This window comes from Microtus oregoni, unplaced genomic scaffold (genome assembly GCF_018167655.1).
Source record: "Microtus oregoni isolate MIOR12 unplaced genomic scaffold, Mior012 000015F_ref0000493, whole genome shotgun sequence".
Lineage (NCBI taxonomy): Eukaryota > Metazoa > Chordata > Mammalia > Rodentia > Cricetidae > Microtus > Microtus oregoni.
The window spans coordinates 11,139,343-11,154,245 of record NW_024543074.1 but is presented as its reverse complement, the minus strand read 5'-3'; the positions used below and the strand labels follow the sequence as shown (position 1 = coordinate 11,154,245).

Genomic DNA, 14,903 nt, shown 5'->3' with positions numbered 1-14,903 from the left:
GTTCTGGGGATTGAAACTAGGTATTGTGCATGCTAAGCAAGCACTCTACAACCAGGCAACACCACCAGCACCTGTTTGATATCTCTTAAGTATAAAAACACATGTCTCATTATTTAGGATTATAAATAACACTGTTGTTCACACGCACACACATACACACCCATACTCACCATCCTATGATATAAGCACAGCTCTTCTGATAGCAGACTGTAGAAGGAAATGCTTTTCTATTTTTAAACTTTGTAGATAATACTTCTGTTGTTTGTATAAATATACATTGTATAACATTGTAGTGAAACAATACACGGTATATTTACCCCATAAAGATTAAAACGGAGAGCATACAATGTGTATCACATATTCTGTAATACCCTTTTGTTGTGGTTTACATGGTGTGTATCTTCTCCCAAAGATGTTAGGGCTCAGTGTAGTCTAGAAAAGTGAGGCAGATGACAATTACTATAGCCTGGGAATTTCAGACAGTAGGTTCTCCAATTAAATCAGCAGTAGGGTCTGTCTACATGTTCTCTACTGCTTCCTGCTGTTGTTTGGAGTCATAACACGAGTTTTCTGTCTGTCACAGTTCTAATCCCCTCCCCTTAAAGGCAAGCAGACAAGGTAAGGGTGATGAAACTGTGCCAGATCAATCACTGTTATCATATGGGTTAAGTAATATTTATCTTTTAAGGTTGAAACCTTTGGTTTTTAATGTTTACAGTGATGTTTTAAATGCTTCTTTCTCTTGTGCCCAGTGGCAGTAAAGGAAATGGCAGAGAAAGCAGTTTCTGGACAGCTCCTAGTACCTCCTTGGAGTCCTCAGAGCAGTGTGCCTTTTGAGAGTAAGATTGAAAATGAGACCACTCATTTGCCACGGCCCCCAGTCCGAGGTCCTGAGAGCACACACTGGCCGCACATTGTAGAATATCAAAGGGAAAATGATGAGCCTAAAGGAAGTGTAAAGTTTGGCACAGTGGACACCAGTGACTGTGACGGGAACAAGCACAGCGGACAGACAGGCCTCCGCCGCTTCACCAGTAAGTTCTCTGGGAGGGGTTGGGTTAGGTGAACTCTACTTATCAGCTCTCAAGATATGTGCACTTCTAGCATATTCCCTTTGCTTGGCCCTGTCTCCTACTTTTCTGAAAGCCCGTGTTCAAAGGTGAAGAGATTCATTAGTTTCCCTGTTACTAAAACAAGGCCCCTTTGTCCAAAGGACGTAATCTCCAAATGCTGACCTCGTCCTGGGTCTAACCTAGTAAGGAATCAAACTTTTCTTACCTGATGGTGGAGGTAAGCTATCATTCTCTACTGGATGTTTCTTTGTTTTTGATACAGACTTTTGCTGTATAGCCCAGGCTCACCTGAAACTTGCTATCCTGCTCCCTCAGACTTCTGAGTGCTGGCATTGTAGGTGTATGCCATCATACTCAGCCAGCTTTTTCTTTTTTTTTCATTGCATTCTAAGTTGAAAATAAACTTACTGAGGCCATATGGCTTTTGATTCACAGTCAGATCATCAGATAATAATTTCAAGATAGATATGGAGTCAAAGAAAAGACATCTAAAATTGACACTTAACTTTGCAAAAAATCTCTTGGCTTCCTCTCCACTTGTACTTTCTGAGAGAGAGAGAGAGAGAGAGAGAGAGAGAGAGAGAGAGAGAGAGAGAGAGAGAATCCCAAGGATATGGGTCAGTGGGTAAAATGCCTGCTGTGCAAGCATGAAGCTTGAATTTGGATCCCTAGCACCTGGTCAAATTCAAGCATGACTACCTAGTCCTAGAAACCACAGATAAATCCCTAGAGCTTACTGAACACATAATCCATGCAGTCTGTGAGTGCCAGGTCCACTGAGACAGTGTCTCAAGAGATAATGTGGAGATGCGTTGCAGGGTGTTTGATCACACCGTGAACCCTGGGATTGCGTTAGTTACTCAAAAAACCTGCCTCTAGCTGTGGTGTGGCCCAACCCTAGTACACATCCTTAGTCCAGGAGCTTTCTGTTTATTGTATTCTATTATTTATTACTTAAATAAAATCAACCATAGGTCAAGAGGCAGAGCAAGCAACTGGTTAACATCAAGTAGCCATAGACAGTAAGAGGAAGTCAGGAAGATGGATAGAGAGATGCACGGATAGAGAAGCAGTAGGGAGGGACTTGCAGTTTGGCAGTCTTTTTTGGTTTGGGATGGCAGGAGAAGCTCACTTTGTGGGACATTGGTGAAGGAGGAAGGTCAGCTGGCTGCTTTCTCTGCCTCTCAGAGCTAGCAGGTTTTCATGCCAGCATCTGGTTCTGTAGTCTTTATTGGTAAAATAAAAGGATAGAGACTTGGTTAAAACAGCATTTGCCTTTCTACATGGACGGGGACAGGCAGCAGCTACAGAGGCGCAGTCAGCAGCTGAGGCAGCAGTAAGATCAGGTGTAGATGCTGTGCATTCATATCAACAGATATGAATAGGGGAAAATACCTAGCCTCTTCCTCTAGTCTTCTCATGCACTCGTGTACCTGCATATATCTGTGGAGCCATATATATATACTACACATACATGCACATACCAAAAAGAGAAACGAAAAGCCACGCAGAGTAGCATATACCTATAGTTGTAACACTTGAGAGATGGAGGCAGGAGACTCAGAAGTTCAAGGTTATCCTCAGCTGCATAGCAAGTTCTAGGTGATCCCGGGCTACATGAAATCCTATCCCAGAAAACCAAACCAATAAACAACAACAGCACAGGGAAATCAATTGCTTGGGGTTTTTGGTATTTAGAATGTATTTATCAAGAATCGCTGTTTGTCTGGGAGTGGTGGCACATGCCTATAATCCCAGCACTGGGACACATAGACTGATGGATCTCTGAGTTTGAGGCCAGCCTGGTCTACAGAATGGGTGGTCAAATGGCTTGATGATCTAGGCCTACATTTTGGAACCAGGCTAAATTAACAGTGGCTACTCTCTGTGTCTTCGCAACTTAGAAAATTTGGCTACCCTTTGAAGAATATGTTTACATCTCTATTCTATTGTTACTTTTGCCTTTTCCTGCTTCATGAATATCACTGAATGAATATGTCCCTGATTACGTTATGATCACTAGGTATTATAAACCCATTCTTCAGAAAACATGAGCCGCCAGAGCATAGTGAAGTCTCTCAAGCAAGCTGTGACACAACTGCGGGTGCTGAGAAATTTTACAGCGTAAGTACTGTAACCTGCCGGGACCAAGATGCATTCAAGGATCTAACAAAGTGTACCTGAGTTGCTGTTGTGTATTATGACATCAAAATGTTATCTGTACAAACTAGATATACTAACTCTATAGGGCTATAGTCACTTAAAGAGTATAGACTGCTTTCAAGGCCAGTCATGACCCTGTCTCAACCCCGCCCCCAAAACCTAACAGGATGTGGTACACATAACTGTTGATAGTGATACAACAAGGAATATGATTGCAGTGGGTAGTGGTGGCGCACGCCTTTAAACACAGCACTTGGGAGGAGGAGGCAGGTGGATCTCTGTGATTTCGAGGCCAGCCTGGTCTATAAGAGCTAGTTCCAGGACAGGCTCCAAAGCTACAGAGAAACCCTGTTTTGAAACCCCTCCCCCAAAACGAATATGATTACAGGCAGGTATTTCTATCCTGCCAATCAGTTCCCAAATAATTACACAGAAACTTCTTATTAATTATGAAAGCTCAGCCATAGCTTAAGCTTGTTACTAACTAGTTCTTACAACTTAAGTTAACCCATTTCTTTTAATCTACTGTCTTTTACATGACACTGCCCATGCTGCTTCCTCTATGGTTCCTGGTGTCTCCTTGTGACTCTGCTCTTTTCCCCAGAGTTCTCTCTGCCCCCCAAATCTTGCCTAGCTATTGGCCATTCAGCTTTTTATTAAGCTAATCTGAGTGACAAATCTTCACTGTGTACTAAAATATTATTTCACAACATTCTCCCCTTTTTGTCTAAATAAAAGGAAAGGTTTTAACTCTAACAAAATAAAACCATAAACAATAAAAACAATGATCAAGTAAGCATTACATTTATGATGTCTAGTCTATTTGTATTTGGCATATTTGGAGAAAATACACCATTATTTATTATAACTTGATGAGTCTAAAGCTCTGAACCTCATTTACCTTTTATCATAACTAAAGAAAACTATAACTGTGACTATCTAGTCTTAAACTCTATCAAAGATCCCAGAAGGATATAATATTACCTGAGTAAACAGGAAGTGTAATGTAAACCACTTCCAAACCTATAGAAATGACCGACATCTTATCTACCTGGACAGTCACCCAAGGTTCCTTTGTAATGTTGGGGCATCTCTCTTTGGCCTACATATCTGAAGCAAGAATTTTTAAAGGGGGCTGGAGAGATGACTTAGAGGTTAGGAGCACTGACTGCTCTTCCAAAGGTCCTGAGTTCAATTCCCAGCAACCACATGGTGGCTCATGGCCATCTGTGATGAGATCTGGTGCCCTCTTCTGGACAGCAGGCATACAGACAGACAGAACACTGAATACATAACAAATTTAAAAAAAAGAATTTTTAAAGGATTGTCCTACCCTGTCTGGCAAAGTTTGACAGTCACTTTTCTTTGCATCCTCCATTTTGGACAGCATACTGTCAGCAGTCAAGGCAAGGGCAGTTTCTGGTCCAAATGGCTAGCTTTTGCAATAAAGAAAGCAAACTCCGTATAGAGGTTCTTCAATGTCCATTATCCTTTTTTGAAGTAAATTGGCTCTTCCAGGAGCAGACATGTCTCACTGTTATGAAAAGCCTTGTGTCATTAAAACATCTAAAATGCCATATTCTATAGGTCTCTGAAGTGTTTGAGGACCACCTATCTAAAATATATCTCTGTATGACCTTGAAAACATACAGAAAATGAAATGTTTGGTTGTTATGGGTAACTAACTACTAACCTGTATTTTTTATTATCCTAAGTAGTTTGTAATAATAACTTTCAGGGACTAAAAATTCACATTGTTCAATGAGCTGTATAGGCATAACAAGAGTAGAAATGTATATATAGTATGTTTTGGCAAATATTAACCTTAAATTTGTATTAATATACAAAAATCCATGCCAGTGTAAAATACTTTATACTAGTGGTTGTTCAGAAGGAGACTCAACAATCCACCCTTTTATCTCATTTTATACTATATCCCCTTTTTCTCTTTAGAAAGAGATTCTTGAATCTAACTTCTTTGTTTAGTTTTTATTCCTGACCATAACCAATAAGAACTTGTAACCAACCCCCCTAAATGATGACAGACATCTATAACCCATCGAATGACCAAACGCCATCCACCCCACCTCTTGGTAATGTGGGTGTCATGTTCTTTAGACTGTTTCCTGTTGTCTGGGGGCACTAGAATCTTTAGGAGACCCTAGGAAAATTGGGATAAAGGTCAAGTACTGGGAGTGTTAGCTGTATCATTTGTTGTCCAGTCTCCTTGCAGTGGGAAAGTGTAAGGTTTATCTGAAGTCTTGGCTGGAGTAGTCTGTGGAGCCTGGACTGCCTCAGCCAGAAGCCTTGAAGTTGTTCTGGATGCAGAACTCTCAGGAAACTGCAACAGAGGTGCTCTGATAGACTGAATCACCTGGCCACTCTTTTCATTGGTGTCTGGTCCCCTTGCTCTGAAAACACATAAACTTTCAAAGATAGCATACATATGTGTGTTAGCACAAGTATGGAATGTATGGCATGAGCAAGTCAAAGATGATGCTTTATGTTTGAGCAGGTAAAAGGCATATGTCAACTTTATAAGTTTGTTTGGGCTGTATAACCAAGCTGTAATATAAATCTTTGTCCATGCCATATGAAAGGTTGACATGTAATAAGTCATGAGGACTCTGTAGCCAGCAAGATTCATCACGTCTCATCTCAGAGCTCTTCCTATATTACACATCACCTGTCCTGTAGTCTTTCTTAGCTTCCTCCCCCATGTCTGTAGCCAAGATACTCAGGAGGTCTCTTCCCCACACCCTTGGTAAAAATCTGAACTCTATTAATCTGGAAGGAATCCATAGCTTTTTGTTTCCACTGAACACAGAATCTCTCTCCCAATGCAACACATTGTCTGACTTTCTTTTGAAGTTAAGATGTTTAAAAAATATGTAGGTTGGTTTAATTTAGCAGTTTCCATAATCCAATATCTCTCAGCAGCTATTGTTTTTATATATTAGCATTCAAAAAATTGAAGTTAATAAGATACCATATAGCTGGGCATTAGTGGCTTATGCCTTTAATCCCAGCAGGTGGAAGAGGCAGGCAGATCTTTGAGTTCAAGACCAGCCTGGTCTATGAGAGCTAGTTCCAGAACAGGCTCACAAGCTACAGATAAACCCTGTCTTGAAAAACCAAAAAAAAAGATACCATATAGGATCCAGACTCCCTGTGTATTTTCTATCCTTATGTGGCTTTTTTTAAAATCTGCTAATCTTTCAGAATGTTTTTATTGACAGTTACTGGACAAGTATAAGGCATGTTCACAGGCTCAGAAGTGAAGCACAGAGTTTGTTCATTCAGCAGCTCCTCTTCTTTGTACCAGATAGTACAGTCTGCCCCTGTGCACTTGAATGTGTACCGCTCACAACTGTTAGAGCATGCAGACCATGTTCAGGGACCACCGTGGAGAATGTCTCAGAATAAGGAGTGAGCAGCTACAGACTAAGTCACTAGGCACCACAACTCACAGGGACACAAATAGAAGGCGGCCAAATCTACCACTGCTACAGAGAACACGCTGGCAAGCATGTTTTTGTTTCTTCATGTTTGAGAAAAATGGAATATATCCAGGGTTCATGTTTTTGTATTTGCCACTGCCTACAGGTCACTAAAAGATACCTAGTTTTGAATAACTTCTAATGCACTTAGTTTGATTTCAGGTCACAATACAAGATTGCATGCAATACTTTCACAAAAGTCAAACACAGACAGTTTAATAACACCAGCGCTCAGGACTGTCTGGTATATTTCTTTTTGGTGGTAGGATAAGGACGGAGAACGACAGTGGCTGGTTCTGCACAGCGCTCATGTGCTCAGCTCTAGCTAGCTGGACACTTCTGAGCACTGGCAGACTAGTAATGAGCCAGCAAAGAGCTCTCAGTGTGAGCCTCAGTTGTGGGGCTGCTGTAAACAGGTAGCCTGCTTCCAGGGTAAAAAAGTCTCAGTTCAAACTAATTTCAAATGTATCTTATAACTGATTTTCAAATTGTGGATCAGTTGGATCATAAGCACTTTAAAAGTTTAATAAGGGCCAGGTGGTGGTAGTGCACACTTTTGATCCCAGCACTTGGGAGGCAGAGGCAGGCAGATCTCTATGAGTTTGAGACCAGCCTGGTCTACAGAGTCAGCTCCAGGACAGGCATGACTGCTACATAGAGAAACCCTGTCTCAAAAACCAAACTATAAAAATTTATCAAGGAGAGCATACAGTTCCAGGTACGAACCAAAGAGACTAAGAATCCTTACAATTGGTGCACTGCTTTGAGGGGCTCAGCAGCTCTTTCCCCAGGAAAGCTGCTCATCTGAGAGCTCCGCCCTCCAGCAGCCCAAACAGTGTATCACAGAGGCCCATACACAGCTGTCACTTGCGTGGAACTTGATATGGACTGCGTTCAAGACTCCATTGGTTAGCTTTGTGGTACTCAGGGCAAGAGTTTCACATCTGTGTTTATACTGGCGACAAGACACTGCTGTTAAGCATCACACAAGTGAACAATGCAATTAGAGAGGAGTGACTACCTATAGCAACAGGAAGGTAGTTCCCATCTGCTGGGCTGGTCGACAAGGATGCTGCAACAGGCTACTCTTCTGACAGTAGGTCCCCACTGCCACAGGTGTGGCAAGTGTTCTGCCCTGTAAGCCACTGCTTAAAGCAAGCACCCTTTGCGAAACTTGTGCCTACATTTCAGCACACACATGTTTTTTGGCTTGAACATCTTGTGGCATATCTCACAGGAATTTGCATCTGGTGCGGGGCTCACAGGAATATCTTCTCTTTTCTGGCCTTTGGTTTTGGATGATGGTCCAGCAACGGCCAAGGCTGCACCCAGGGAGGACTTAGCCACAGCAGCAGCAGCATGAGCCTCAAATGTCTTCTTGTCTTTTCCTGGATTTGCCTGTTTTTTTTTTCTGTTCCTCTAGAATGTGCTCTGTTATGCTTTCAACAGTCTCCTCAATACTTAATCCAGAGAGCGAGTTCTTGTTTTTGTTTCTAACTTTTAAAACAAAACCAGCATGCTCATAATATAGGAATACCCCTAGTGGCTAATTTTTATATTACTTTATATTTTCTTTAAAGACTTTATTATTATTTATAAACTTTACTTTTTTATGACTGTTTATGCTCATTTGTTTTTCTGCACTCATTTTTAAACACACTGTAACCTGTTTAGAAGTTCTTTCCATGTGGATCTCTTTTTATGTTGAATCTGTAACCTTTTCTGTCTGCATGAACAAAACCGAACACCTGCCATGTGGCTTAGCTCATGGTGCACTGGCGGCTCACGCACATAGGCAGCTGCCAGGGGACATGTCTCTGTACCACTGCTGGCATGAGAGTGTAACTGGAGGTGTCTCTCCTGCCAGCAGTTCCTGAACAACCACTGAGGTTTAATATTAGTTACTAACTGGCTAGCTCTACATATAAATTAACCCATTTCTAATAATATGTATATTGCCACATATCTTGTGACTTACCAATAAAGCTCTGGCATCTTACCCCTCTGGTGGCTGCTGGGGTCTCTCTGACACCACCTTCTTTCTCCCTGTAGCTGTTTGAATTTACCTCATAGCTGTATTCTGCCCTGTCACAGGCCAGGGCAGCTTCTTTATTAACCAGTGGTAATAAGACATTTATAGCATATGGAAGGGCATCCCACATCGTCTCCCCATTTTCTGTCTATTTAAAAAGGAAGGTTTTAACTTTAACAAAAGTTATATATAACAAAACAGGTATCAAGCAAAAATTACAGTAACAATATTTAGTCTATTTGTATTTGGCAAAATTAAAGAAAATATTCTTTTCATCTACCTTTGCAAGTCTAAAATTTTACATCTAATTTATCTTTTATCATACCTAAGGAAAACTATAATTATAACTATCTAGTCTTCAGTTCCATCAAAGACCCCAGAAGGATATAATATTACCTAAATAAATAGGAAGTGCATTGTAAGCATCTTCCAAAACTCTAGAAATGACAGATAGCTGGCTGCCTGGAGAGTCAGTCACCCAAAGTTCTTCTGCAACAAAGTGTCTGTCTGATTCCTCAGTGAAGCAGGAAATAACTGTCCCGCTTATATTGGCAGTTAGTCAGTCACTTTCCATCTAGCAGACTCTTACATGAAGCAGGAACCCTGAAGGACTCCCATCTTGTTTTGGCAAGTTCAGCAGTCATTTTCATGTGGACCCTGCATGTCCAGTTTATAGAGCATACACTCAAGCAGTCCAGGCAGGAGCAGTTTCTTGCCTAAATGGCTAGCCTTCCACATTGAAAGTAAACTCCATAAGGAGCTTCTCCAATGCCCATCATCCTTATGAAATAATCGGTGCTGCCAGGAGCAGACGTGTTTCACTGTCAAGAAAAGTCTAAGTTCTTAAAACATTTTAAATGCCAAATTCTGTAGGTCTTTTAAGTGTTTGAAGATTACCTATTCATCTGAAATATATTTCAGTGTTTCTAGAAAACCTAACTAATATGACTATAAGTTTGACTATTATAGATGACTATTAATTTGTATTTAACTATATATTTTTAAATGAACTGCATAAACATAATACCTTAAACAATAGTAGAAATATATATATAGTATAACAAAATTGACTTTAAATTTGTATCAGTACATCAAAATCCATATCAATATAAAGTATTTTGAGATTATCAGTTGCTTTTTAGATTAGATTTAATAATCTACTTTTTAATCATTTCTATATCATATACCCTTTTTTCTTTAGAAAGAGATTGACTATGACCATTAAGTAATTATAACCAACCCTCTTTAAATGAAAACAAACATTTATAAATAATACTGAATTGTTTACAAACAATATGAATTTGGTTTGGTCATAGTTTTCTATACTATTTCCTATGATTGGGAGCATTGGTAATTTTATGGAGATCCTGAGAAAATTTAGAATTATGATTAAATGTTGGCTGTAGTAGTCTGTGATACTGCATAGTTTCAGCCAGTTGCCTTGAAGCTGTTCTGGATGTTGAATCACCTGGGCCATTGCTCCCATGGAGACCTCTCAGGGGGTCTTGTTTGATCAAACCATATTAGCCTGGAAGGAATCAGCAGCTTCTCATCCTCTGTGGAAAGAAAAGCAACAGCATATCCTTAGACCCAGATTTTGAAGTCAGGACACCTTTATATTGGCTTAGCTTAGCAGCTCTCATTGTCACATGTCTCTCGGCAATTAGCTCACTAACAGTCAAAAATTAAAAGAAAACGCAATAGTATATATAATCCAGGCTCTCTGTGTATTTTCCGTCTTCATGTGGCTCTTTTCTTATGTTATTGTTATTATTTTTACTGTTGCTGTTATTGTTATTGTCTCTTTAAAGACTTTGCTTTCTTTTACAAACCATCTCTTTTTATTACTGTCTGTGCTGTTTTTTTCAAGCCTGTGTACGTTCTTTAAACACACTGTGACCGTTTAGAGATTTGTTTGTTTGTTTTTGTCTGAATATTCCTTTATTGTGTATCTGTAATCATTGTAATTATTTTTTGATCACTCTTTTAAACTGGTAAGTGGGCGTGGCTGGAACCAAAGCAGCCGCTTTGGCTATTGTTTTCACCCAGCTTGGCTTTTCAACATGGTGGAAGTAGCAATGAGCATCACACTTACCCACCCCCACCCCAAGCTGCCATCAGGTAGCATGCAGCTGATCCACAAACCTTTTTTGTGTGTATGAGCAAAAGCCAAGTCTGTCACACAGTGCAGGCCTCTCTGTACCTCATAGCGGCTAGTGTCCAGCTCCACTGTGTAGGCAGCTGATTGGGAGACACGTCTCAGTGCTGCTGCTGGCATGAGACTGTGACACCAGCAAGCCCAGTGTGACTCCATTTCTGTAAGTTTAGAGGTTTTTTTTTTAAAGCATTCTCAGGCCCTATGGAAATCCGAGAGCCTCACGTTGGTACACCATTTGTAACTGGAGGTTTATCTCCCACCACCACTTCCCAGATAACCACTCTGAGGCTTAATATCAATTACAAACTGTCTGGCCGATTAGCTTAGGCTTCTTACTCGCTAGCTCTCCATATAAATTAACCCATTGCTAACAAGCCATATATCGCCATGTGCCCCATGACTTACTGATATAACTCTGGCATCTTACCCCTCTCGTGCCTGCTGGCTTCTCTCTGACACCGCCTTCTTTCTTCCTGTATCTGTTTGAATTTCCTGCCTATAATAAGCCTGTCATAAGCCAAAACAGAGTCTTAATTAACCAATGTTAGTAAATTATTCAAACCATACAGAAGGGCATCCTATCCTACATCATGAGACACAAGAGACTAGGAAGCCATGTTTGGCTTTGATTTTGATGTTTAGAATGTTTTTTATAAGTTTTCTCAAGATTTATATGGATATATGTGGCCCCCACATTGGGTGCCGTTTGTAGGCAGATATTTCTGTCTCGTTAGCCAGCTCCCAAATAACCACACAGAGACTTTTTATTAATTATAATAGTGCAGTCATAGCTTAGGCTTGTTACTACTAAAACTAGCTCTTTTTTTTTTTTTGTTTTATTCAAGACAGGGTTTCACTGTAGTTTTAGAGCCTAGGCTGGAACTAGCTCTTGTAGACCAGGCTGGCCTTTAACTCACAAAGATCCACCTGCCTCTGCCTCCTGAGTGCTGGGATTAAAAGCATGCACACCACTGCCCTGCTACTAACTAGCTCTTACAACTTAACCCATTTATTTTCATCTATGGTCTTTTACATGACTTGTTTACCTTTATTCTGTACTGCCCATGCTGCTTCCTCTGTGGTTCCTGGTGTCTCCTTGCAGCTCTGCCCTTCTTTCCAGTGTTCACTCTGACCCCCCCAAATCTTGCCTAGCTATTGGCTGTTCAGCTTTTTATTAAACTAATTCAAGAGACAAATCTTCACAGTATACAAAAAGATTATTCCACAACATATTACAGTGATAAAACAAGATTTTTTTTTAAACATTGAACTTGTTTTGTTTTTCAAGATAGTGTTTCTCTGTGTAACAGTCCTGGATACCCTGAACTAGCTCTTGTAGACCAGGCTGGCCTTGAACTCACAGAGATCTGCCTGCCTCCTCTGCCTCACAAGTGTTGGGATTAAAGGCGTGCACCACCACTGCCCAGCCTAAATGTTGAACTTTTTAAGGGAACTTATTTTTATGTTCATTGGTGTTTTGCTTGCATGTATGTCTGTGCAACAGTGCCAGATTTCCTGTAACTGGAGTCACAGACAGTTGTGAGCTGCCTTGTGGGTGCTTGGAATTGAACCCGAGTCCTCTGGAAGAGCAGCTGGTGATCATAATCACTGAGCCATCTCTGTAGCCTACATTTGTGAGGTTTTAAAAAAATATCATTGTGTGTATGATGCATACGTGTGGGCATATGTTCCATGGCTCATATGTAGAGGACATTTTGGAGTTGATTCTCTTCTTCGACTTTTGTGTGGGTTTTAGGGATAGAATTCAGGTCACGAGGCTTATGTGGCAAGTGCCTTACTTACTGAGCCATCTTACTAGTCCAGTATATGAAGTCTTTTGAACAATATGGTACACAGTTGCATTTCCTTAGCTCACGCAAACAGGGAAGGACGTTTATTCTTTCTACCATCTGAGGGCTGGGAAGATGGGCTCTACATTGAACACACTGACTTAGCTGACGATTCTCTCTAGTACTTGTTAGAGTATTGCACAAGGGACAACGCTGGGAAGGAGTAAAAGTCACACAGTGGAGGTGGAGGGAGGGCTTGCTGTTGAGAGGAACACAACTCACAATATTGTCTGGAAAAATGGTCTTTTCCTGTACTTCTCAAGGTAACATCAAGAGGGCTTAGTATATAGCTCTGTGTAGAGCACTTCCCTAGCATGCACAGCACTGAGCCAACAAAACAAAAATATCAAGAAATGATCTCTTTACTTTTTAAAGATGCATTTGCATTTAGTGAACCTATTTTCTTTGCTTATTTTTTTTAATAGACCTCAAGTCCCATAGAAGAGGACTTTGAAAGAATCCAAAATTCTTTGGCTGAACCTGAAGGCTATGGTAAGTCCCAAGGCAGGTTTCTTTAGAATCCTTTGCCTTTATTTTCTGTTGGATGTTAGATTATAGGTGTTTACAGCTTGAGATGGGAGATGCTTAGAAATAACCTTGTTCAGCCGGGCGTTGGTGGCGCATGCCTTTAACCCCAGCACTCGGGAGGCAGAGGCAGGCAGATCTCTGTGAGTTGGAGGCCAACCTGGTCTACAAGAGCTAGTTCCAGGACAGGCTCCAAAGCTACAGAGAAACCCCGTCTTGAAAAACCAAAAGAAAAAAGAAAGAAAGAAAGAAAGAAAGAAAGAAAGACAGAAAGACAAAAAGAAAAATAGAAAGAAAAGAAAAACCTTGTTCAGACTTTTTTGCAGATGAGAAAACCAAGCAAGGCTCAGTGACCCTTCCTCATGAGAATGATTCCTTTTGGGGACTGGGGAGATGACTCAGTGGCCAAGAGCACTGGATGCTCTTCTAGAGGACATGGGTTCCATTCTCCCCCTCCTCCTCCCACATGATTTCTTTTTTTGTTGTTGTTGTTAAATATTTATTTATTTATTATGTATACAATATTCTGTCTGTGTGTATGCCTGAAGTCCAGAAGAGGGCACCAGACCCCATTACAGATGGTTGTGATCCACCATGTGGTTGCTAGGAATTGAACTCAGGACCTTTGGAAGAGCAGGCAATGCTCTCAACCTCCGAGCCATCCTCCAGCCCCCCCCCCCACATATGATTTCTTTGGCTGAACCTCAGGTACCCTTGGCTGTCCTGGAACTAGTTCTGTAGACCAGAACTCACCTGCCTCTGCCTCCTGAATGCTGGAGTTAAAGGAACCCACCACCTCCACCCAGCCTGGATTCCATTCTTAGGATCCACATAGAAGTTCAGTTGTCTATAACATCAGTCCCAGGGTATCTGATGCCCTCTTCTGGCCCCCACTGGCAATGCGTGTACTTGCTGCACAAACATATATGCAGGCAAAGCACCCATACACATAAAATAAAAGTAAAGGTTAAAAACAAACAAAACAAAAGAATGAGTCCTCTCCTCCTCAGCGGGCTCCCAGTGGCCACACGTTGTGTTGACGTGTTTTCTAAGTGGTGCTCACTCACAGAACTGTAGGTCCCTGATGGCACACAGCTGGTTATCTTTCTTGACCATCCTGAGGGATCTACACAGACACACAGCTGCTTATTGATAGCACAAAAGTTAGAACTTGATTTCTGGTCTTTCTTCACCCTAGAAGTCAGAATGTCGCCATCATTTCCTTTGTTTAGCATCTTTTTTTTCTTTTAAAATTTATACTTTTAATCCCAGCACTTGGGAGATAGAGGCAGTTGGAGCTCTTCAAATTCAGCTTGGTCTACAGAGTGAGTTCCAGGACAGCCAGGACTCCATAGAGAAACTTGTCTTGAAAAACATGAAATAAAAAAACCAAAATTTACACTTTTTTTTTTGATTTTTGAGACAGGGTTTCCCTGTGGCTTTGGAGCCTGTCCTGGAACTAGCTCTGTAGACCAGGCTGGTCTCGAACTCACAGAGATCCGCCTGCCTCTGCCTCCCGAGTGCTGGGATTAAAGGCGTGCGCCACCACCGCCCGGCTTCAAAATTTACACTTTTAAAATTAATGTAAAAACAACATTTTGT

The 14,903-nt window shown here is 41.1% G+C and overlaps 1 protein-coding gene across 1 annotated transcript in view; it reads left to right on the top strand.

The window, feature by feature from the left end:
- LOC121456462 (inactive serine/threonine-protein kinase TEX14-like) overlaps positions 1 to 14,903 on the top strand; it is a 99,513-nt gene that overhangs the window by 58,186 nt on the left and 26,424 nt on the right. The window contains exons 16-18 of the mRNA XM_041664621.1: positions 753 to 1,034; positions 3,097 to 3,197; positions 13,202 to 13,268. Of these exons, the coding sequence (XP_041520555.1) occupies positions 753 to 1,034; positions 3,097 to 3,197; positions 13,202 to 13,268 (450 nt within the window). The remainder of the gene's footprint in view (positions 1 to 752; positions 1,035 to 3,096; positions 3,198 to 13,201; positions 13,269 to 14,903) is intronic.